Source organism: Xyrauchen texanus, chromosome 6 (assembly GCF_025860055.1).
Source record: "Xyrauchen texanus isolate HMW12.3.18 chromosome 6, RBS_HiC_50CHRs, whole genome shotgun sequence".
Taxonomy (NCBI): Eukaryota; Metazoa; Chordata; class Actinopteri; order Cypriniformes; family Catostomidae; genus Xyrauchen; species Xyrauchen texanus.
Genome location: NC_068281.1, coordinates 20355757 through 20382275, shown reverse-complemented (window position 1 = coordinate 20382275; position 26519 = coordinate 20355757). Strand labels below are relative to the sequence as shown.

At 37.6% G+C, this 26519-nt stretch overlaps 1 protein-coding gene across 4 annotated transcripts in view; it reads right to left on the bottom strand.

Annotated features, from left to right (window-relative positions):
• Positions 1-9379: 9379 nt before the first annotated feature.
• Positions 9380-26519, bottom strand: part of amph (amphiphysin) — a 31909-nt gene continuing 14769 nt past the window's right edge. Inside the window, exons 8-25 of one of the 4 annotated variants that reach the window (XM_052128956.1) lie at positions 25421-25496; positions 22607-22689; positions 22367-22381; positions 21502-21640; positions 20929-21051; positions 20675-20776; positions 20435-20458; positions 20136-20159; positions 19362-19538; positions 16072-16113; positions 15527-15685; positions 14643-14690; positions 14259-14309; positions 13833-13874; positions 11987-12355; positions 11417-11587; positions 11202-11303; positions 9380-10566 (exon numbers count right to left, since the gene is read on the bottom strand). In XM_052128956.1, coding sequence (XP_051984916.1) covers positions 10462-10566; positions 11202-11303; positions 11417-11587; positions 11987-12355; positions 13833-13874; positions 14259-14309; positions 14643-14690; positions 15527-15685; positions 16072-16113; positions 19362-19538; positions 20136-20159; positions 20435-20458; positions 20675-20776; positions 20929-21051; positions 21502-21640; positions 22367-22381; positions 22607-22689; positions 25421-25496 — 1852 coding nt within the window. In that variant the 3' untranslated portion in view covers positions 9380-10461. Of the gene's footprint in view, positions 10567-11201; positions 11304-11416; positions 11588-11986; positions 12356-13832; positions 13875-14258; positions 14310-14642; positions 14691-15526; positions 15686-16071; positions 16114-19361; positions 19539-20087; positions 20160-20434; positions 20459-20674; positions 20777-20928; positions 21052-21501; positions 21641-22366; positions 22382-22606; positions 22690-25420; positions 25497-26519 lie in introns of all 4 variants that reach the window. The other 3 variants (XM_052128955.1, XM_052128957.1, XM_052128958.1) reach the window with 3 other exon arrangements.

Below are 26519 nucleotides of genomic sequence, written 5' to 3'. Positions count from 1 at the left end.
TGTCCAGTGCCCTTCATACAGGAACTATAGCCTATGTACTCACACAGAAATAAACCAAATAAATTTTTTTTAATACATTTTTTAATAAATGCTAACATGACTACCAGGCGCAAAGTACGACTACATACTGTAATTGTAATTCATAATTATTTTGCTATATACTGTATAATGAACTTTTGCTTAACATGTTTAGTAGCCTTCTTTTCTGGAGAAATTGAAGGGGGCGGCATTCCAGCTCCCCTATTGACCATCTGCCACTTTTCAAATCTCTGAACAATTAGTTTATTGTTTGCACAATAACTAAATGCACATGGCTTGCTGTTTAAAACTGATGAGTTGATTCTCAGTGAAATTGTCATACTCTTCAAATCTTCTAAACATTCTTTCATCGTGTGAGCCATCACAAGCAAAATTATCCATTCAGTTATCAAAATCTGTCAGACATACATGTATATTCCACCAAGAAGATGGGAACTTGTAGTGCTGTGAAGAGGTACAATTTATTGTTTTTTACAGAACTACCGCAGGTTTTTTTTTTGCATGGAAGCCATTTTGTGGCAATTTTCTTTTCACTATATATGACTTTACATGTAAGAAATGTGTAAAAATGCACATGCAAATGTGAATTTTCTGTTTACATGTAACACATTGCAACAAAAATACAAAATGTGCATATCATTTTTCTTTGTACTACAGTATTGTACAGTATTGATTTTTTCCAGTAAACTTTTACCTTCTGTTGAAATCAGTATTTAAAAAGCTCAGTGTGATACACAATAGCATTCAGCAAGACAAACCTGACATTCTTGTATTGTACAGTAAGCCGTCAGTGTAAACTAAAAAGTAGAACAAAAATGTAATTAACAAACATTTCCAGGCATGACTGTCATGGTGAAAAAACATTTAAACATTCTGAACAGTACAGCTCACACAATGACAAAACAAAAATTATTTTTGGTAGCATTGGCCAATTTACTGACACACAAACTTGGTTTTGATGCATGAATTATATGTTTTGGGTGAGTTACCCAACATGTAAGACAATACATGTAATATAACAGTAAAATATTGTTAAATAAAAAGTTATAGTTGTAAATGCACCTTATTATTAATGGTAAAAATTTATATTATGTCTAACAAGATATTACATGTACTTTTACTGTAAACTTTGTTAAAACCATGGTGAAAAACAATAACTGGGCTGTAAAGGGATTAATAAAAAGGAGGCGACAACCGGCTTGACGATATAAATAATATTTTTAATAAAGAACTAAAACCAAAGGACACAAACACACACATATGACGGACAGCTGCCTGCAAACGCTCTCTCTCTGTCGCACCACTGTCAACCTTTATCCCTCTCGGAGGCTTGATTAGCGTTATAAGTGACCGGGTGTGTGGAATCATGACCCGGCCCCGCCCTCCGCCCTTTCACATTCCTCCCTCGTTCTATCAGGCCGGGGAGCCCCCGGCATGACATACACCCACCCCCCCCTTCCCTAAAATTTAAAAGAGGGAAAAGGCCAATGCGGAGCAGCAGTGGGAGAGAGAGAGGTGAGAGAGAGAAAAAAAAAAAAACTTACTCGCCAGTTCTCTGATACGCTCTAGATTGGTCCTTCCATCTTGATGCCGTACACATGTCAAAATGTGTTTTTGTGTGAGCATCTTGATTGGGAGTTTGAGAACTCGAAGGTCCAAGATTGGTCTCAACTTTTTTTGAGTACGATGAAATAAGGGCTGTTGAAACCCTTCTCCATCTCGGCTGGAGGGACAGGCTCTATCGCATACTTTTGCAAAAGGGAAGCGATTTCCGTGTGCAGGGTGCTGGCTTTTTCGCCATGCACCGAAGTGGGGCCGATGCCGCTGAAATGGGGCGGACGCCTTGCGAACTGAATTGCATAGCCGAGTCGGATGGTCCTGGCCAGGCAGCGTGATGGGTGGAAAAGTGTATGCCACGCGTCCAAGCTCTTACTCTGAGAGCGGTGCAAAGTTGTGTCCTGAGGCATATGTGCTGAGAAAAAACTCAAAGCACTTACCTTGCTCTGCGTACCCGGTAGGGGGCGGGTTAGTGACTGAGGAGGAGGTCCTAGTGAGGCATCCTCTAGACTCGTGTGACCGGGGTTGTGAAGGTTGCACAGACGTGGATGTGGAGGTGAAGTTTGATGCCGGGGTGCCGTGAGAAAGACATTTTGCGGGTACCGGTTAGGTGACCTAGGGGATGAGGAAATCACTCTTATTGAAAAGTGGATAGCGCAACCTGAAGGGGTTGTGGCAAATGAAAATAAGGAAACCAAGGATTCTCCTCCCAGCCCTCCACCAGGGGAAGGAGTGGTCTGGCTACCAGCTCCTGCGCGAATGTCTCGTCCCCTGGGTGGTCCATCTCGGGAACGCTTGGGGGCCTTCCAGGTCCTTGAAGAGATTCGTGAAATGGGGGGTGTCTTCTTCCTGCGGGTAGCTTTACGCTGAGGCTGAGAGCTGGCCCCTGGTTGAGGCGGAGCTACTTGCTGGTTTCTTGCGGTCGCAGGGAAACGCCCTTGGCGAGCAGATGGGGCTCGGCTGGGTGTAGTCTGGCGCAGAGGTAAGATGTGTTGGATGGCCTCCATCTGCTTTTTCACCACTGAAAACTGCTGGACAAAGTCTTCAACCCTGTCGCCGAATAGACCGAGAAAGCGGAATGCTTTGATAAAGCGGGCTTTGTCAGTTTCCCACATCTCGACCAAGTTCAGCCATAGATGTCGTTCCTGGACCACAAGGGTGGCCATCGCCTGTCCGAGTGCCCGTGGTGTGATCTTTGTGGCCCGGAGGGTGAGGTCGGTCGCTGAGCGCAGTTCCTGCAGCACATCAGGACTACCTAAGTGCAGTTCTTTAAGTGCCTTTTCCTGGTGGGTTTGCAGGAGGGCCGTGGCATTCCAAGCTTAAGCAGCACTGTTGGCTTTGGACGCCAGGGACAACATTGTCCAACAGACCTTGGAGGGGAGTACTGGGCGATCCCGCCAGGTGGCCGCGTTTTGCGGGCATGCAGAGAAGGGAGAAAGCCACTGGTAATGTGCCGTAGGATCAAACAACAATACTCTTAGAGGTGAGTGGAACAGTAATGAGTGTGTCAGCTTGCTGATCACACAACCGCTTGGCTTCGAAGAAAGAATCTGATTGAACAGATGCACGATCCCCTCCTTTTGTACCCATATGTCCGAGGGCCCGACATGCAAATTCTGTTCGCCAATTTGGCATTGGTCTTTTTTCATATTCAGAGGTATCCGAGGCTCCCGAAAGAAGCCCTTGTGTCACTACAATCGACACAACGTCGAGTGAGTGACAGAAGGGGAACATAAATCACATATTATAAAAGGTGATAGATATCTACTTAAACTCTCCCAAAAAGGATGTATCTGATTACATTGATAAAATAATTGAAGCAAGGTTTCTTCTATCTTACAGAAGACACATAAATTAGAAATATCAGTAAAGATAGAAACCTGGCTGTGGCTCAGGTGGTAGTGTGAATGTGAGTGTGAATGTGAGTGTGAATGGGTGAATGAGACGCAGTGTAAAGCACTTTGAATACTGTTGAGGTTAAAAAAGCGCTATAAAAGTGCAGACCATTTACCATTGATGACAGAATTAAAAGTTCTTGCCGTCAGAGGAAAATTAAACAAAGTAATAAATTGTTCATATTCAAGTATACTGTCATTATTTTTAAATGAATTCAAAACAAAAACAATACCTCTATCAAACCATTTGTTTGTTTCGGATTTGTTTCAGATTACAATATTCAAGTTATTCCATAGAATTTCTTTGTGGGGAGAAAAGTTGTGCATGTAACATAATTTCCAAGCAAGCAGAGCTTTTTGGTGAAATTTAGAGAGAGACACGGGTAATTTAGATGGAGTAAAATTGCATTTTAAAAGAGGGAGAAAATACCACACTGAGTTGTAGTTGCTTAAGCATTTTTTTAACCAGTTAATTCTGAAGGAGCTAACTAGTTCACTGAAATCTAAGACTTCCAGCCCACCTTCAGAACATTTATAATATTTGTGTGTGATTTATTTTTCCAAATAAAATTAAATAATATTTTGTTAATGTCTGTCGCTGACAAATAAAGATATTAAAGGATAGACACAAAGAGATAAGCCTTCGAATTTAGAGTGAAGTAATCTGCCATAAATTGATAGGTCACACCAATAGTTAAGAATAGTTTTGGTTTGAAAAAAAAAGTTGTTGGCACATTAATCTATCTTTGGTGAGAAAGATCCCCAAGTAAGTGACACAATCTTTCACAGGTAAATGTTGTATAAATGATTACTGAGTATCATAAAGCCAAAATAGTTCACATTTTGATCAATTTAAATATAATCCTGAGGCTACCGAGAAGAACTTAATAATATCAATATACAGGGGAATTTGACTTTTGTCTCTAAGGAATAAGGTAGTATCATCGGCTAGTTCAGATAATTTAATTTCTTTACCAAATATAGGGACGCCTCTAATGTTGGGATTTTGTAAATTATCAACTGACAATAATTCCAAGGCTAAAATAAAAAGAAACAGGGAAACGGGGCAACCTTGGCGCGCACAATTGAAGCGTTTAGTAGTTGACAATCCAACCAAAACTGAACTATTAATGTCCTTATAAAGCATTTCCACCATGTTAATAAAAGGCCGCCCAAACCAAAAAAAACAAGAGATTTTATCAGGAACTGTTGCTCTAACGTGTCGAATACTTTAGAAAAAGAAAACATAATAGCGTCTGAATCAAAATATTCAGAATTGTCAATTAAGTCAACAACTTATCTTATATTGCAACTAATGTGTCTCTTTGACATAAATCCATTTAGTGTTTCGCCAATGATATTATCAAGTATTATCAAGTATTGAAGCAAGTAATTTATAATCTGTATTTAACAGTGTTATTGGTCTCCAATTCTCAATTAATTGTGGGTCTTTATCAGGTTTAGGAATCAAAGAGATAAGTCCCTGCTTCATTGTAGACATCATTTCTCCTTTTTTTTATACAATCTCTAAACAGCTAAAATAAACGATCCTTTAAAAGATCCCAAAAATGTAAATAAAATTCAACCGATATGCCATCAGTACCTTGGGATTTTCCTTTCTTCATAGCTGTTATGATTGCAGGATGAGGCAGACAAGGAGTTTGGATCTACGTGCGGGTTTTATTGAAGACAAAGTGAAAACAAGCAAGACTGGAACAAAGGAAATAACCACGATGGGTAAAACGAAACTAAAACATGAAACACTGGAACTGGGAATACACGGCTGGAATGAACACGGGAAGACAGGCATGGGAGCGAACATCAGAACACGGGAACATCAGCGACATCACAACAGTTGAGACAACGAACGACCAGGTAATGGAGGAACAGTCAGGGTTTAAATACACAGACACATGAGGATACAAACGAGAAACAGGTGCAAACAATGACACAATGATGGCAGTGATGAGGGCAGGGAACTATGGGAAATGTAGTGCATGACAGTGACATGCGAAACGCGGGGCAGACAACAGGGAATCGTAACAATAGCTTTTAATCCGTCCTTGAATTCTGTAATGGAGGTGTCAGAATCACATATTAACACATATCTTGTCATGAATGTGTGAGAAAAAAATCATCAAATTTTTCTTGAGAAAATTGAGAAGTATACAGTTTTTTTTTTTAAATAAAATGAGTATACAAAATTAGAGATCGTTTTTGGATCTGTACATAGATCCTCATTAATATTTAAGGCAGATAGAGAGTTTTTTTTTACAATTCCTTTTCTCCAGAGCAAAAAAGTAACTACTGTTTCTTTCACCATTTTCGATCCATTTTGCTCTAGAATGAATTAAAGTACCTTTAACGATCTCTGTATACATGCTTTCAATTTGCAATTGATAAACATTCAATTCTATCTCCTCTTCCATACTGAGAAAAACTTTTTGTTTTAACAAGCTTAAATTATAAATGAGTTCTAATTTTAATTTTTTTATTTGTTTACTTCTACTAATTGCAAGGTCTCTTACTTTAAATTTAAAGAATTCCCTATTATAATTAATATCCTTTTCATTATCACTGAACATTGTTTTAGTTAACTGAGTTACACTATCATTAAAAAGGGCTTCTTCCATCTTCCAATCATTACATTTCCAGTAACCCCTTGTACTATTTTTTTTTTTTTGTGTTGTCGAAGATCCAAAGAAATTAACATGTGATCAGTAAATGGGGCAAATTGATGATTTACAGTATTAATGTCTTTCAAAATAGCATGAGAAACAAGAAATAAATCAATTCTGGCTTTAAGAGAACCAGATTTGTTAGACCACGTGAAATCTCTACAGCCACTATTAAAGAAGCGCCAAGCATCTACAACTGATAGATTATCACATATCCATAGAATAATATTATCATGTAAATTAGAGGTAGTTCTTGTGGGAAATCTATCTTGAGTCTTGTCAGGAGATTCATTAAAGTCTCCAGCTATAATCAAATAAGCATCAGTGAGGCAATTTTGTATGTTAATTAGTGTAGCACATAATTGTTTAAACATGGAATTGTTCATTGGCCATAAGTTATGTCCATAAATATTATGTCCATACCACATTTTTAGTCTTACATACTAAAATTATCCATCTACCTTCGTCCGATGGAAAGGATTCTAACACGTTACCCTTACATTTATTTGAGAGCGATTAGTATTGTGACTCTTAAAAAGTGAAATTCCCCATTGACTTTTTCAAAATGTAACATCTGATTCTCTGACTCTGTTTGCAATACAAAAATTAAGCCATCCATTTTATATGATCTCTTAAACCCCTAACATTGAGAGAGACTAAACTAAAAGAGGAAAACTTAAGATACATAAGATACAACTTTAAATGCAGTGCAACAAAAACCAGCTAAATGGCTGGTGATCAAAAAGAAAATCCGACTTTGGCTTAAAGAAGTTGACTTCTCTACATCCAACAGGGTAGGTGGTGATTAATCAGAGTCTCCAACATAATATTATAAGAACACAAAACAGCTTTGTGTAGTCAAGATATTTTAGCAAAGTAAAGTATATTTACATAGAGTAATCTATCCATCCGAAAACTTCAGATTCGATTTCAATTAGCTTCAATTTTCTGTCCATCAATGAACACAAATGGCCCGGAGAAAGATGCATTCTTGCCTTCATCTCTTGTCTTCTTTACAATAGGTCATAATTTTGATTTCGCAGCGAAATCTGCAGGAATCAGGACTTCTGAAAGCGCATACGATTTTCTTTCAGGTAGGAGTTATCCTTAGCAGCCTTCCAGATAAGATAACGGTATGATCGTACGGATAACCGTATAATGATGTTTCGATTAGGATCAGGATCCGTTTCCCTATTTGGTGCAACATGTCATGTGCATCGTTGATTTTTGTGTTGGAGTTGGGTGACACATGTTCTAAAATGTTTAGAACAATCGAGAGTAGATATTCGTTCTTGAATTCAGGAACCCCATGCTGTTTTAAACACCAACGCCGACTGTAGCTTTCATGCTGCTCAATTCTCGTTCTGACAACCTCAATAATATCGCCTTCCATTTTGTACATCTTTACATCAGAAACTAGCTTCTGCACTATCACGGACAGGTTGTCAACAGCTTTCGAAGTAGCTTCGGTCGAGCTCTCAATAGCGATGGTGTTTTTGGAAGGTAGAGTCCTGCTTTGAGGACAACGCTTGAATAGCAATCAGAATATCAGAAAAAAATTACATTTGTTTCAGCCTGCTTTATAGATTTTTTTTCGAAGGAGGACTCTTTGCAGGAGTTTCTAGAAGTGGAGTTTCAAATCCAAGTTTGTGATCATAGTTTACATTAGATGACACAGACTGTCAGCAAGCACTGCAAATCTGTTGCCCGAGCATGTGTCAGAGGCTAACCCAACTTCGGCGCCAACCTCGACATCCATAATTTTCATCAAAATACGCCTCTTTCTTCCCTTTTACAAGAAACCGATAAAAAGATGTGATTTTTAGCATTGGGAGTCACTACGGTACACAAAAATGAGAGATAAGTTGTTGGCTGATTAATCACATTCCTACCATCATCGCCAGCGCAAAACTACATTAGCCATCTTGGCTCCGATCTGGCTGCTCAATGCGGATTTCAAGCGGTCTTTTGCGTCATTCTTAACGCGACACAACGACGACTTCAAAAAATGGTGACTGCAGCACGGAAAATCACAATAGTTACCAGTCTTCTCCTTTGCTGAGTTTTTCTTGTGCAATGGAGGAGTTCTGCACCGGGACTGGACAGGACGCTATTTTGGAGAGCGAGATGATGCACCTCCATTTTCCCTGCATCTGTTTTGAAAACATTGTCACATGGGTATGCCAACGTCGTTACCAAAGCAACCCATGCAGATAGGTTGGTTATGTCTGAACATATTTGATCACTTGCAATTAATAGTGCGGACAAAATCTGATTTGATCACTTGCAATTAATAGTGCGGACAGTCTGCCATAAACTACTCATACCTCTATAACTGATCGTCTAATGACAGGCCATATCACATCTTTGAGTGTCACGTGGGAGAGGATGGTTTGTCTTAAAACTGAGGCAGGAGTTCATTGGTTGCACCCACAAGTCAACTGTCCAGTGGTATTTTTTAACTTGATTGTCAAATGAAAAAAAAAATGAAAAATTAAAGCCATAGGTAAATAGATGAAGAAAAGCAACTGGAAAATGATTTAAGGAAAGCAATTGCCAAATGCTATTTACATTTTATATTTTTATTATGTATTTAAAATGACTTAGCAATGTGCTATTTTAATGTTATTTTTTATTCCATTTTAAAACAAGAATTAAAGAAATGCTTTATTAATGCACAATTTAATTGTTCAATATAATAACAATTTTAAACGAATTGAATAAACAAATTTAAATGTGTCTATTTATTTGTTAATTTATAAATTGGTTTATTTATTCATATTTCTATTTTCAAATTAGAAGATTGATAATTTATTCATTAATTATTTTTTAGTTGGCACTCAATACCACACTGCTAATGTAGTGCACTGGAAAAAGTCACACACGACTCAAAAATGTTTACAGTAAACCAATGTCTCCCCCTTGTGAATCTCGAGTGTCATTACAAATAAAATAAATAAAACTGTACATTTATCAAGTCAACTAAACTGCTACTACTGCAGCTATTAACACTGACCGGTTGTTATAAAACATGAGATATATGATTCTTGAAGCTATTGGCAGTATGTTTGACACATCTGTTGCAATTAAAAAATGTGAATCATATGCTGTGTGCTGGTAGATAAATATGAATGATAAGCATACTTTTGATGAAACCAGCTTCAGATATTGATGTGGTAAATTGACCCCTTAAGATGAACCAAACCTCATACAAACTATTCTTTATTCAATTTATAGGTAAATTAGCACAGATATGTACATCACAGAATGCTCTACAGTGAGGCTAACAATACAAACACTGGAATGATGCTGTTTTTGTCTCAGAACCAAACGATGAAGACAATGATTACTCTATCAACCAATCACATATATTGCATTTCCCTTTTTTATTTCCCACCCCAAACTCTCCCAATGATCATTGGCATAAAAATATAAGTTGAATAAATACAATTTCTCCAAACATGAAACATCATTCACAAATTATATTTCCATAACCATTCAAGGATAAATTCTGTATTTATGTATTTTTGAATATGACACACATCATATCAGTACTTACAGGGAGCTACATTTTGTGTTTTGTAAAGCTGTATTTGCTCAGTGCAATATTTCAGATTTATTCTCAGAACATTTCTCATGCTGTAAACTCACCAGATATCCATATTCATCAGGATTTAGACTAATTTGGCATAAACACTGAGTCCAGTCTGTAACAACTTCAATATCAAATATGCCAAATACCACCACCATAGCCATAACAATGATAACATTGTAACATTTAAATCTGAAATATCTTAACGAAAACACCTAAGTCCTGTGTAACACTTAGAATGGTTAAATAGATCATATCACTACAAATTCTGATAAAATTCACTGCAGAGCAACAAAGTAATACAATACACTTGGTGCAGAGAGGGTAAGGTATTTTTTGTCTTTAGGGAGGAAACTTTCACTTTAGTTCTTCTTTAAACAGACAGGGATTACATGTGGAGATCACCAGAGTTCCAACAAAGCATACATCAATTTGTTGCTGCTCACAGGGAAACAAACAAAAACAGGGATATCTGGGTTTTGCGATAAATGTTAACCATATTATCACTTCATGCTTGGTTATTTTTTTTTATGCTCTGAGTAAGTATTTGTGTCTCCACTTGCTTCATTTTGTTGATTGTGTTATTTCCTGCCCAGTCTGATTGACAGTTGTCATCAGTACATCAGACTTCATGGTGGGTGGTTGGGTCTGTCTGCAAACGTCCAGATCCACATGACTTCTCACAACACACTGAGGTCATTTACTCCAGACGCTGTGTAAAGTTTTCAGGAAACAGTCCTTTGTGAGCCGAGGCACCCAGCAGTAACCACTCACTCTCTTTGATGCCAGTGAGCCAACCAGCATCCTAAAGACATAATAAAGAGACCATTAAAATGGCTTTGAGTATCATAATACAGTTTTTTGGATGAATCAAGCACAGCATTAGTTCAGACATGTCACATTAGTCAAGCTTGCAATCAGACAACGCTTAGCTGATCATGATATCTAACAACCCAATTCAGACTTCAGTCAAAGCGGTCCATTTTTAGTCCTCCCTTCTTTCATTCTCTCTGCTGCCTCATGCTGTATTTAAAGGAAAAGTTTACCCAAAAATGAAAGATTCTCTCATCATTTACTCAACCATCCATTCAAGATGTATGACTGTCTTTCATCTGCTGAGCTCAAATGAAGATTATCAGAAGAATTTCTCAACCCTTTTTGTCCATACAAATCAAGCGAATGGGTGGCAAAATTTTGAAAAACGATTGGCCTGACTGAAGCTGATTTTTGGTAGTTATCAGCATATGCGTGTGCATATAAACGCTATTGATGTTTTCTTGGTGATAACTTTAAATTAGTACAATTTGCCTACAATGATGAATACACCACAGAAATCCAAATATTTAAGTTTATATGGCATAAAAACATGTAGCCTGCAGCAACAATTCTAAAGACTATAGCACTACAGAATGAATATTGGAATATCAAGACAAATCACACCTGATCTTCAGACAGCTCTGTAGGTACTACCAAAACAATGTCCCCTTTCTTCAGCTCCAGTTCATCCGGGTTTGCAGCATCAAAATCATGCATTGTTTCAACCTACAGGACAGGATTAGAGCAAGAAACTAGAATTAATCTACAAGCACACACAAGCTCTGTTCTTTTTCCATTTATTCTTTCTATTTGTCAATGTTCTGTTGTTGTATAATGACCTTGAAAAGGAAGCGAGGAGGCATTCCAGAGGAGTCTTTGGTTGTCTGGCATTCTGGTATCATGCCATTGTCACTGGTTGCTGATGGAGATATGATATCACAATCACGGTCATCGTCACCCTCGTTACTAGAAGCAGGCTCGATGACAACGGAAGGAATAGGCATCTTCTCCTGAGGGGAGGTAAAGAAATAACATCACTGACCTGTTGCATGGAACGTTGACATCTTGATTTTCCAACAATCTTAAAGAGAACATTTACAAGTATACTTTTGATGAATCACTTGACACAATTAGAAAATACACATAAAAAATACATACAGGTATATAATAATAATAATACACACTCAAGAGTATATGTGATTAACTGAAAACATAACTGATTAAAAGAATAATAATTTAGACATTGGGATATCACTTCAAGTTATAACAAATTCTCAACATAGAAGCTTTCTTTTTAAGCATTCCAATTGCAAATCTGAGTTCTCTGTAATGACCAAATTGGTTACACAATGAAACCTGGTAGGTGTCAATGGTCTGCATACCAAAGTGCAGAATAACAGAATATCTACCTCCTCTTTCACATTGTTTGATGCCCCCTCCTTACTGGTTTCATCCCCTGGTTGGGATTCAACATTATCAGGAACATCTCCTGGTATGGATTCAACATTATCTGGTTCATCTGATGGTTTGGGCTCAACAGCTCCTGGTATGGATTCAAAATTATCTGGTTCATCTCCTGGTTTGGGCTCAACATCTCCTGGTATGGATTCAAAATTTTCTGGTTCATCTCCTGGTTTGGGCTCAACATTATCTGGTTCATCTCCTGGCTTGAGCTCAACATTATCTGGTTCATCGCCTGGTTTGGGCTCAACATTGTTAAGATCTCCTGGTTTGGCTTCTGTTGAACTGGCCTCTTCCTCTGGTTTGGCATCTACAGTCTAGAAGAGGTGCCCAGGAGTGAGAGCCAGTGTTTGAATACTTAACACAGCCAACCATGTGGATGGATCAGTGCATAGCACCAAGGAGGGGAGCACTCCAAATGTCACAATGAGGGGTATAGGGATCAGTTTAACCACCATGGTTAAAACTGATGTGGAGGTGATGAAAAGTCAGTTCTCCAAACAAACTGATATGAGTTTCACCAGCAGTCAAGTGCTTTGACTATGGAAAGGTTCACCAGACAGTATGAAGGACTGGGGAATCATGATTCATAGTGGGTGACCACTGCCTACTGGATGAAGTAGTAATATGGGTGAACATTCCTCAGATCATAGTGATTGTATGATCTAGTTGACAGTACGTACTGTACATGAGACAAAATTACTGGAACTGCTCCCTTACTACTAGGGTAACTAAACAATATAGTTGTCAATCTAAACATCAACAGCTTTAAAAATGATTGCAAAATTAAACCCATTCTTGAAATAAAGTGCAAGCAATACATTTCAAAGCACTCCTTTCTTTCAAATCTATGCTTAATTCAGATTCAGATGTGTGCATAGATTATATTGACAAGCTAACAATGGGAACATATTACAAATTTGCCCAGAGGATGGAGTCTCCATGGAAACTGAAAATGGTCAATGGGAGGGTGAGAGGGGTAATAATAGTTATCAGCTAAAAAAAAAACTATTTGAAGGTTCAGTAAGCATGGGAGTTCTCATCAAATCTGTGCAATTGGGTATAGTGTATGCAACCTTACAGTATGTGTAATGTGGTTTTAAAATATTGTAACAGAAAAGACAACAGTGTCACTGTTAGACTAATTAAGTCTAGATCTAAAAACAAAGCTTTGTGTTTGGAATTAGAACATAGAATTATATGAGAGAAAAAGCTATTGCTGGAAGGTGTTTTTATGTGTTAGTTTACGGTCTGCAACTGCTTATTGTACCTTTAACAACTTAAAATAAAACAAACAAATACAAAAAGATGGGTCAGAGGTTTTGATAATTGTCAGTGCATGTCAGAAGTATCCATCCACCAACACATACTGTTAAACAATACTCTGCAAGACATGAGAATGAAAACAATAACGTGTGTGGCTACCATCCTGTTCTGTTTTTTTTTTTTCAGACATCAACTTAGTAACCACAACAAGTTCTGTTTCATATGAAGCCAAGGGACTCAAAAGACAATATTAAAAATCTGAATATCACTATAATATAAGGTATTCTATATAATTATGGAAATTGAAAACTTGCTAGTCTGGAAATATCAGATAAAATCAGTGCTTTAATTAAAATAAATAAATAAATAAATAAATAAATGTAGATATGGCTTCATGATGAGACAAAACAAATCTGTGTGTGTGTGTTGGGGGAGGGGTGTGGGGGGGGACATAACAGGAGTTTTCTTGTTTTAAGCATGACAATAAAAGTGTAATACATTGTTTGACAATTAGACTTAAATAGTTACCGGAGTCTCTTCAATGGGAGACTCTTTATCTTCTGCAGTAGCCTACACACAAAGAAACGTGGTTATCAGCATGATTACACATATATTTATTCAAATTAATAATGACACATACTGCACTGATGAGTCAACACATCTGTCTCTTGTCATGTCAGTGTTAAGCTTCCCTTCTTTTGAGTGGTATCTTGTTACTACTTACTGGATGCCTGTACAAACCTTTTATCTAACAAGTTACGTGATCATGGAAGAAGTAGTAAGGTGCAATTGTTATATTAAATTACTTTCTTTGGTGTCCCTAATGTATTCAGGTTGATTTAGTCATGTTAAATAATATTTTGCCACATGAAGCACATTTTTAGGCAACCTTACAAAATACTGTGGAATACCGATTTAATCATTGAAAGGAACTGTTTGCAGATATGAAATTACCAGAGTCGCCTCTGTAGGTGACTCCTCTGCTTCTAGAACTGGAGAAGATTCCTACATACAAATAAAAAAACTCACATTATTAATTAAATTTAATAAACATACAAATAAAATTAAACTCACATATTTCCATTTTCTGTCATCCATCCAAATAACACCACTGGTTTTCTATCAAATCTCAAATTACATGAATCATTCATTTGGTTGCTTTACAGCTGCTTAATGTTTCTGTTAATGCACAAAAGCTTTAAGATTCTGACTTGATGTTTTTCATAATAAAAAAAAAAAAAAGAAAAGAAGATTTTGCTAGATACAAAACCACGCTCATTTGCTGTGGCAATGCTGCATGTGGTTTCTCTTACAATATGCCATTTAAGTTATAATTACCGGTGCTTCTTGGTTGGGTTGCTCCTTTTCCATATCCTCAGTTGGGAGCTAAACAATGGTTGAGACCGTTTAATCACAATACAATTCTCAGGTTCAACCAAGTCTTTATGAAAATTGAGGTAATATTTTAAACAATAATGCTATTGTAATTTTAAGATCCACTCCATGATTCTCTTAATAGTCTGACAAAATAGCCTTTAAATATTGTATTCTTTTTTATCCAACACAACACACAAAAAAAGAAATATTTAAATCAGCTAAACAACATTTCTACAGTAAATGCGAGAAAAATAAAATATGTATATTAAAAAAAGTAACAGAAATAATAATATATGGAAAGCAAAACAATTATTGTTTAACAAAATGATTCTGTTACATAATAAAAATCAAAGGGATGATACTGGCACTATGGTATGTTATCAATCGTTTAAAGCACATATATTAGTCTCAGCACACACAGTAGACACCACAGGGCTTTTTATCAACAACACAGTACATAGGATAGTATCAATGGCTCCAGCTTTCATTTGATCATGTTAATATGAGCAAGTACATGTACTGTATATATCCATAACATAAATGAAAATTATACATTAAAACTGGTCACAATGAGCACATAATAAGTTATACTTTAGCACTGATTGAAGAAGATGAAGGTGATGATACTGATGATGTTGTGATGAAAATGATGAAAACAACAGATTTCACAAGCAAAAATGTTGATGATCACAATGACACTGATGATGATGTTGTGATGACAATGATAACAGAAACAAAAATGGTAGAGCATTGATGGAGCATTGATGATGACAACGATGTTGATGATGGTGACGATGGTGATATTTGTGATGATGTTGAAAGTATGACAATTTACAGTCACTCACATAGGCTGTCTCTGCAGGGGGGCTTGAGGTTGTGATCTCCTCTGTTTGGGTGTCTGTAGGGGGAGTAGTGACTGGGCTCTCAACACCCTCAGGTACTGAAGATGGGACTGCTTCACCTACTCCTTCAGTTACATCACCCTCTGGGGCCTGAGCCTCAGACTTCATACATTTACAAGAATAAAATAAGGAAGACCAACCAATGGCACTTTTCTCAGTGGACCAGTATCAAAGCCTATTAGTTTATAACACCACAGTAATCTTCAAACAAACAAGGACAGATGCACTTAGAACATAATGCAGCAGAATCAGGGAAAGCAAGGCAACAAAATTATTTCTTATCAAAAACACATATGAAATCTACGTATGAAAACTTTTTGGGTAACTGAAAACACAAAACAAAATAAAAAATAACAAAGAATGATATTTAACAGACTCATTTATGGAACACTGAATCCTGTTGAGTATGATGAGCAGTTGTTTTATTTAAGGGATGTTAAAAATTGTTAATCTCAAAATCTTTACAATCAAAAAGATTGTCAACTCACCATCTTATCAAATTCGACGGCAAATGTTGGGACTGTTGCATCCTAAAAAGATAAAATAGAGAATATAGGACAGAGGTCAGCAAATCATACTTGTATGAAATCTGAAGCACATAACCTGCTTTGTTAGACTGGATATTTTTGTATATCTAGTAATTCCTAAAATATTTGAATGATTTTTCAGGAATCTGGAATTAGTAGGGATTATCACAGAATTAAATATGAAACAGCATTAGGTGTATTAAAGCATGGCCACTATTCTTTTTTAAAGATCAGATTAATTTTCATAGTAAAATTTATGTCATCATTTGATCAAATTATCTTAATCATGATGCATGATGGAAAACAAATTGATATCCTTAAAAATAATAAAATAAAACTTTCCTTAAAATGGACCAGCTGCTTAAGATTTTGTTTAGAAAATGTTGATGTTTTTTTTTTTTTTATCCTAAATCTTAGGGTCTCTTTTTAAGAGACATTTTAATGCATTTTAAAACATCATTAAAAATTTACATAAAACTTGAAAATCAGATTATGTAAAAATCAAGAAGTTTTAAATCTCTTCTTCTTTTTCAGGACCTCTGAGAACTCAAAGCAAAGCTAAAAAAAAAGCTATTATGCTAACACAATCACAGCAATTCATAATATAATTATGAATTATCCATTAGTCTATTAAAGATCTTAAAGGAATATGCGGGGTTTAATACAAGTCAAGTTTAGTCACAGCATTTGTGGCATAATGTTGATTATTACAGAAATGTATATCTGCTTGTTCCTCCTTCTCTTTTAAAAAAAAAAAATCGCAAACCTGGCTTAGTGAGGCACTTACAATGAAAGTGGATGGGGCCAATCTGTTGACATTGAAATACACACTGTTTAAAAAGTATGGCCACAGGACATAAACAATATGTGTTAACATGATTTTAGTGTGATGCTAAATAACTTTTTCTCTGTAAAGGTATTTACAATTTTATAACTTTGTTGCCATAGCGATGTAGCCCTGTAAACCTTAAAATGACAATTTAAACAACTTTATAGCTCAAATAATACACCTGTTTAAACAGAAGAATTAATGTAAATGGTTTTATAAATTTATAAGCTTCACATTTCTGCCTATAAACCCTCCAGAAAATCTGCCCCATTTACTTCCATTGTGCCTCACTGTAACTTTTTAAAGAGAAGGACAGATGAGTCTAGAATGTTTTTTGTGCCAATCAAAACTATGCCACGAATGCTGTCAATTGAGGTTAACTTGAATTTAACCTGGAAAATTCCTTTAATAAAGCTTTCTAATTTCCTAGTTACCTTAGAAAATCCATTAAAAGTCTTGCTGGACACCTAAACCGAATTGAATAAGTAATTAGCATGTAAACACTCAAAGAACTGTATTTAAATTGTGGAACTCAGGAAGACTGGAAATACTACTTTAAATTAGTACCACTAACGAACAGTCAAAGCAAGCAAAGGAGAGAGAGGAGAAGAGGGCTCGGGGCTGTGGACTGTGGGAGGGGATCCAGGGTCCGAAGGGTTTTTGTAGCAGGAAAACGGTACTTCATCTGTGGGCAGGAAAAGAGGGGAATATTTTCACTGCAGTCTACTCTATAATAAGCCAAGCAGAGAGGCAGGAAGTCAGGTACCTCTTCCAGCTCTTTATTTATTTCTTGGTACAACTTTCCATATCTCCGGTTCGCAACTTCGTCTTCAGACAGGTCTGAGTTCTCAGGCTCTTTATGACAGACTTGGTCCTCTGCGATGGTACCTTTAGGAACAGATGTATTATTTTGCCCAGGGAATGAGGCAGAGTGGTCTTGAGGCTGACCAGCCTCACTAGGCCAGCCAGCTGTGAAGTTTCCCTGGCCATCAGAAGAGAAGAAGCCACTGCTGTCGCTCACCTCTTGCCAGGAGCCCTTACTGGAGTTCTCTCCAGTGGAATCAGCAGCTGGCGCAGGAAAGGCTGCCCACTGGGCAAACCCATTGGGATGTCCATTTTTGTCATCAACGACATTAGTATCCTTTCCTTCTCCACCCAACTCCTTTGACCCTGTGGATTCCCAAGTCCCTGCCCAGCCCTGGTTGTTCTTATTGGTAAATCGATCCCTGCTGCTTTCAATGGCAAAAAGATCAGATGTGTTACCATCAGCAAATGGGTCATGATTGCTCCCAGATGTAAAAGGGTCTGATGTAAATTCACTGGCAAATGGGTCGGCTGCCCATCCTCCTGTGCCTCCTTCATGGGTCTCTGCAAATGGATCTGAATCAAACCCACTTTTCTGACTCTCTGTTGTTACACTTTGTGTACAGAAAAGACCACTGCCTGTTGTTGCAAATGGGTCACTCCCAGAAAAGCCAGTGGAATCTTCCTCAGAAGGCTTAAATGAATCTGCTTCAGATTCTCCAAAAGGGTCTTTCTCTGAGTTGGCGAATGGATCGTTTCCAGTACCACATGGGTCGCTCCCTGTTGTGGCAAAAGGATCATTCCCTGTACCAAATGGGTCATTGCCTTCAGTGTCGAATGGGTCTGAACTCTGAGTAGGTTCAAGGACATCTTGTGATGTATTTTCCCTGCTCTGAGTGTCATCTAGGCTCTGGGCTGGATCAGCTGGGTCCAATAACGGCTTATCTGAGCTCTTTTGCTGAAGCTCTGAGTCACAAGGTGCTGCTGCTTCTTCAGGGTTCACAGGCATCTCTACAGGTTGATCCCAGTTGGTGGCAAATGCATCACCACCAAACCCAGAGTCAGTAGGGGTAGTTTCCTTTGGGACACTGCCAGCCATGCCACAGTCTGCAAAGCTCTCTTGGGCCATGGGCTTGCCTTGTTCTGGTGCTACACCTGGATTCTCATTCTCTGCAGATTCAATCTCATCATCAGCACTGGCCCACACCCCATTCTGTACCAGGACATCCCCCCACTCTTCAGCAGTATCATACTCTGTCCCTGATCCATCTAGCTCGACCTGAATAGACAGACCCCGTATGGAGCCTTCTACCCCATCATTACCATGATGAAGATCCTGCTCATGATGAAGTCCCTCTTTGACCTCCAGAATCTCCTGACCAAACTCATTGATGAATATGATCCCGGGCATGGGTTGCGAACCCTCTGTCTTCTCTGCCACTCTCTCCTCTGCCTTTTCTTCTGCCCACTCCACTTGATTTGTTGCCCCGTCTGTCTGCCCTTCCTCTACACCCTCCTGTCCCTGTCCTGGCTGCTGCTCGGCATCGCCACCCCCCACATTACAAGGATCACAGTCTGGGTTTGGCTCAGGATTGTTTTCCGTATCCCAGGCTCTAACCTCATCTGTGGCTGCCTCTCCCTGAGGCTGTGGTGCTGCCTCTATGGGCCAGCCCTCAGTGGGTGGCCAGCCCTGCCCGTCCACTGCTGGTTGGATATTTCCAGATTCCTCTGCACCCAAAGCCGATGGAGAGCCAAAGTCTGCTGCCCAATTTGCAGTGAAGCCAGCATCAGTAGCCTGATCAGGAAAAACAATTTGAGAGTGGTTACTGTCTCCAACAAGTCCCTCATCATGACCCCAGCTCAGAGTCTGACTGGGGGCCATCAGAGGAGGGGATGCAAAGAGAAGGCATATTTTTCACAGTCAGACACATTTCCATATAAATACAAAACACATTAAAACAAAACTAAAACAGAACAAATGTCATCAAGGTTTTATAATTATTATTATTATTGTCAAGCCATTATCACAGTTTTTCTGATCAAAGCATAGTTGAGCTAAACCCATCTATCACAGGACAGATCATAGTCTAAGAGACCCAATTTTGGTCACAATAAAATTTTGACAAAATGTCTAGTTGCGTATTCCCTTTGCAGGGCAGCAAAGATTAGAGACTAAACAGGAATATTTTAACTGAAAACTAGAGAACATGAATGTTTAAACTGGGAGGCAATGTCACACTGGAGGAATGGCTAACAAGTGTATTCATTTCATTTGTAGCATTTAGGGTTAAATAACCATTTAAAATTAAGATGAATGTGTTTTTTAAAAGGCTGCTTTAATTACATTTAAAAATGGTTTTCTACCCGGACACTCTTGACAGTCATTACTTACAGGCTGTGCAGGCTCTGCATTTCCCTAGAAATGAAAAGAGATATCAGAGATATTTCCTGTCAAATTCATACTTAGCTGGAGTGGAGCATAATTATGTAAGCTGTCATGAAAATATAGCAATACATTAATATTTCATGTCAGTGGAAATATATTGTTTCAACAGTGTACAAATGTAGGACATTGCTTTTGGCACCAGACAGGATTCTGCCAGTATGTTTTTAATACAGTAGCACCAATATTTTTCTCCTTTACATCAGTCCACATAGATGAAAGCACATATTCAAAAGAAGCTGACTCACCGCCCAAAGATCCCAAGGGAGTGTCTGTGAGAAGAAAAATAAAATGCAAAAAGTTGAGCTGCATTTCCTTATGTCAGGGTGGTTAAAAGATGCATAATCAATAACAATAGAAAGATTGTTATCCATAAACATTGGAAAATCCATTCATGTATAATTTGACTGATGACTGTCTATAAATAAAGCCTTTCATTGCATGTGTAAATCTAATGCAATAAAGCATAGTAGAGAGTGAAGAAGGACCTGTGATATGGGTGATTGGGTCTGCCCGATAGGTGTATTGGCATCAGGCTTAAACGGATCAAAATCCAAGTCCAGGAGAGATTCTCCAGGTTTTTCATTTGGCTAGAACAAGAACATAAAAATAAACCAGACTTACTATCAGATCTGTCATAATATTGTGTCAAATATTACGTAAAAACTTTTATTTACTCATATTGTTTATTTTAACTGTATATTTAACTGAAAAAGTAAGACTCCTGTGAATGTACACTAACCTGTGGTGAGGAAACACTGATTTCTGGAAAGCCTCCATCGAACAGGTCTATTATCTGCTCTTGTTGCAGCTCCCTGGTTGGAGTAGCTTTTGGAGGAGGAGGCTTTGGAGGTCCCATCTTGAACTGATGGTGTATGATAACAATTATGCATGTGAAATATTAAAGGACAGCTTGTTGAATAGCTACTACATATAACTACTTATGCAACACTTCATATTTTACTAATACAATTAACTAGGTGTCCTCTTCAGCTCCTTTTCATATAATTGCCTATCCTACTCAGATGTGAGTTCACAAACTAACTACTGACCAAGAAGGGAAATATCTTTTAGTGCTATACATAATCAATGAGCTACAAACTTGCTTACTATTTGTATTTTGATCCAGAATGGTATAGAAAACCAATAACATAATGTGTTGATAAGAAGGCAGCATATGGTCTACTGTCATTAGTGCAGTTCAGTTCACTTAATAAATATAAAAGAAGCATACAGACATTGTGCAATTGTCGTGATTAGGTGTAACACAAGAACAATCCTGACAACATTGTCTTGGATGTGTTTTGAGCCCTACCTGTGTAGGGGATTTGGGTCTAGGAGGGCCTGGTGAGATGGGCCTCAGTGTGTGGTTGGGGCTGGCAGCAGGGCTGCTGTCTGGGCTTTCATCATCAGGAGGGGTGGGGGTCCTGGCTAATCGCAGTGGTCCGGAGTCACTATCAACACATAAAATTACCACAAAGAACACATTTTTGAATATTGATCATGGTTTGATTTATTTTGAATATGTCATGTTTGCAAGATCAAAGCCCTCAGTGGGGATTTCTAAAAGAGTTTTAGAAACCCACAGGCACACCCTGTGCTATGTGACTTGTTTAAGTCATGTCCATCACAAACAGCTCAACACATTCACCAGCTTTCACTTTGAAGCTCATAATTGGCGCTAAATGTGCACTCTAAGGGAAAGCAAATGGGACAGTGTTGAATATTTAAAGTTTCAGAATTACTAAAATGTAAGCGTGTCAATCAATAATTTTTTTAATCAAATTAATTACATGATATGCCAATTTTTTATCAAATCAATTACCAACTGACAGCCCAACTAGGAAATCTGATATAAAGAAATCTGTGAATAACAATCTGTTTTTTTGTTTGTTGTTTTTTTACAAACAAGGGTGAAATACTTTTCAACAATTGCCACTAGATCTACAAACCACATCACAACTATAAACAATCATCATCTGCTTTAAGCACTGTGTTGATAAACTAAGGGCGAGTCCTCTGCACTATAAATCCTGTTTGTCTATGTGCACAGAACTTGTACTTCCCCAAAAGTGTTCTTCCACAGAAGCAATTGTTTTCCTTTTTCCCTAAAAACACTTTAGAGGAAGTAAAACTCCAATGTGCTTCGTCTACTAGTTGTTTATTCTACACTAACTTACCGTTTCACTTTGTAACTGGAAGAAAACAAACAGAGCCAAACCATTTAAATGTTTGATATTGTTCTAACAGCACTAAAATTATTATGATTCACAATAGTGTTGTCTTGTCATCTTTCAAGATGTAAAAAATTTGGAGTTCCACCTGGACTTTGAATACTTTTAAGAACTAGACACTGCTGGCAATTATTCCATCAACGAACAAGAGTGCATTCTGCATGGAGGTTATTGTCTAAGACATACCTGGGTGCTCCTTGAATCGTGAACATTTTGTCGGAGTGCTGCTCAGCGAGTTTATTCATCACTTCATACAGCTTGTGGCAGAGCTGGACCCAAAAAGATAAAACGTTAGAAACAGTGGTGAAAAACAACTTTTTTTTAATAGCTGTGGTGCAACTGAATAGGTTTTTGCTCCTGCTAAGAGTTCCATTATTGTCATATCATTTGACTGACACAAACTATAGTTAAAAGTTAACATTGCCATCAGTGTAGTTAAAGGTGACCTATTATGCCTATTTTTACAAGTTGTAATATAAGTCTCAGGTGTCCCCTGAATATGTCTGTGAAGTTTCAGCTCAAAATACCCCACAGATAATTTATTATACCATGTTGTAAATGCTTCTTTTTGGGTGGAATTAAAATCACGCTGTTTTTGTGTGTCTCTTTAAATGCAAATGAGATGCTGCTCCCCGCCTCGACATAGCTCTGGTCTCTGTGAATACAATCAGAGACAATGGTAACTTTAGCTGCATTAGCCGTGGAATCAGCTAACAAGCACATTCGGAAAGGCGATTTGCAAACATTCACAAAATATAAAGTGCGATACTTACATCTTCTGGATATAAAGCTGGAACACGAACAGTAGGTACTGATCCGTACTTGAGAATAAAATGTTTTGAAAATCCTGCTTTATATTGACACTCATTCACAAAGCAGTTTGGTTTAAAATGATTTGCACAAACATACACAAATGTGTGTATGCTTTGGGGCAAATTTCCCTCAAAAACAAAACTTGTCCATTTGTATGCATCAGTGGCTCTGATGCCGGGAGTACATGAAGATGCTTATGTTCACTTTTACAACCAACAACAGAACACTTATAATACGAAGCTGAGACATTATTCTTCTCACTGTATCTGATCCAGTGCAGAAAAAAATGGCGGACTGTGTGTAGATCACTAAGGGGAGGGTCTATGATAATAGGGTGGAGTCTGTCACCAGTCGTGGGCGAGGCCTGCTCTAACGTGACGTCACATTAGAACAGAAACGAAAACCACTCAATTTGACACACTGTTTTTGATTAATAGAAATATTAGAAAGAGGAGTGGGTGGACGTTTAACATTGTAGGGTGGTTGTGTAAACACACACTCCGACTCACATTTATGTACAAACACCATGTAAATGTGAATATTGCATAATAGGTCCCCTTTAAAATAAATAAAGTAAATCATAATAATTCTTAATCACCATTACAGACAAGTGATTCTCCAATGCTCAGATTTTATAAAGGTTTTCTGGATGTGAAACGATGACCAGGGAAACAAATCGGCCCTTTGCTTTGTCTTCATCTTGTGCTTCCATGGGTTCAAAAATTGTGATGTCCTAACCAAAAATCTCAACAGTTTTTTTTTACTGTTTTATCCCACTATAAGAAACATTCACACATCCCAGTCAACAGCAGAAAAGGAAGAAAGCAAAGAAGAGATCTGAAAAGTTTCTATTTGTTGCAACCTTTATTGTCAAGATGGAATTTTCCAAACAAACAGTCCTTCCTCTGAACATTGCAACATTTATTGCAAGATATATGTGCAATATTTGCAAAATGTTAATAATTATTTTTCTCCTAAAGGCAAACAGGGGAAAAAAAAGATATTTTCTCGACATACTGTAAGAACAATATCTGAAAAGGAAAATTATAACAGATGGTTATTTTAATGCAACAGTAGTCCAGCATAAGGCTTAAAAATATGAATATGGCTTCTTCTGCTTTTAAAAAAATAATTGGACCATATGCCCACAAAAGAGTGACGCATTTGACTGTATGTGCTGATCACACTAACATAAATAAAATAGACTTCTGCAGCGGCCTCTGTGTTGAACTGCACAGAATCATCCTTCTGGCTATAGAAGTCTTTACCATGCACTGATGCTCACTGATGGCCACATTCTGTGCCTAATAATAAACACAATGCACCATGCAGAGTTCCATGCTACAACATTACAACCATCTGTGTGGACAATGGACATAGAAGCTGTATGAGTAACAGATGAATTGTCCAATGATTATGTGGCTCAAACAGATTCAAACATCTTTAATACTACATATACTATAAAACTATAACTATAATACTACATATACTATAAAACTAGTGTACCAAAAGTAACTTGCCCAAAGTACACATTAATTAGGACAAAGTAAGCAATGCACCATGGAAGCTCAATATTCCACCCACACACATCTAAACGTGGGACCATTTAAAATATGTGACTTTAATGAAGGCTAGCCAGAGCTTTCAAAAACGTTGCTCTCCCACATTTGCACATTTTAATGAGATTTCCAGCAGATGCACTGCATTGGGAAGGAATTAAATCACCCCATTATTATCTCTCAATGGTTAATCAGTGTTTCTTCTGCGATTCAGACAGCACATGTCTGTCAAAGATGAACAAAAACAAAGATGTCTGTCTTTCATGAGTAATAGCTGCAGCAGAGCCGAGCAGCTTGACTAGAAAATTAGATTCAGACGAGGCATGAAAGCCAAAGCTTTTCAGACACTGGATCAGAAACAAAGTTTGACAAATGTTACTATGTAAAATGTGAAACTGATAAATCATCCTTGATAACACAGCAGTTTGCAACTGCCTCAAAAAACCTTCATGTTGCAGGCACTGTTCCCAGGATGCCAATCACTGGGTATTTGCTATGTGACAAGAAATAAGCACAACTCACAAGGAACATTTGCTTTGTGTTTGTGTTTCCTGAGCATTATGTGTGACATTTAGGAAAAGTGTCATGTTTAAGAGCTTGAAAAGCTTTAGAAGTTAAACTGACTCACAAAAGAGATCTCTCTGTGGAATCGGGCTTCCAGGCTGGAGACGTTCTTGAAGGTGCTCACATAGAACCCCACCCGCCTGCAGAGAGGAGAGGAGAAGAATTTTGATTAGGTTCTAGCCTCCAACAAGTGCGCAATATGTAAAAAAATCATCTGGGCATCTCCCAAGCAGAAAAGTCACTGATTGTGATGATTAAAAAACTGACCTTTCCTGTACACAAAAAGCATTTCAAACAATGGTGCATTACATTTTTGTTCCCATTCAAACAGAAAGATACCACGAATCTTCACTGTAAAAAGTGGATACGTGCATTTGGAACCTTAAAGCACTATTACTACCTGATCTGACCCCTAAAATACATTTGTTGGTGTAACCTTATTTATCCAGGTTGATTCAGTGATAATAATATTTTTGACTTAAAGACTTAAAGCCAGTAAAATGAAATGTTTCCACACGATGCACATTTTTAGGTTATCTGACAAAAAATTATGTTATGTTTGAAAAAAAAGATTAAGATATGTGATTTATATCATGTCATCTAAATATTTGTCAGAATGACCAAAAAAATACACTGGCAGCTAAAAGTTTGGAATAATGTACATATTTTGCTGTTTCAGAAGGAAATTGGTTCTTTAACAGACAAATGTGGCATTCAACTGATCACAAAGTGTTAAAAAAAAAAACAGCACTATCACTATTTTAAAAAAGTCATTTTAGATCAAATCTAGACAGGCCCCATTTCCAGCAGCCATCACTCCAATACCTTATCCTTGAGTAATCATGCTAAATTAACAATTTGGTACTAAAAAAATCACTTGCCATTATATCAAACACAGTTGAAAGCTCTTTGGTTCATTGAATGAAGCTTAACATTGCCTTTGTGTTTGATTTTGAATTGCCACAGTATGCAATAGACTGGCATGTCTGAAGGTCAATATTAGGTAAAAAATGTCAACAACAAAAAAAACATCATGGCGAATCTTGATGTTTTGAAGAATGAAGGCTATACAATGCTTAAAATTGCCAAAAAACTGAAGATTTCATACAAAGGTGTACACTACAGTCTTTAAAGACAAAGGACAAATGGCTTGACAGAAAGAG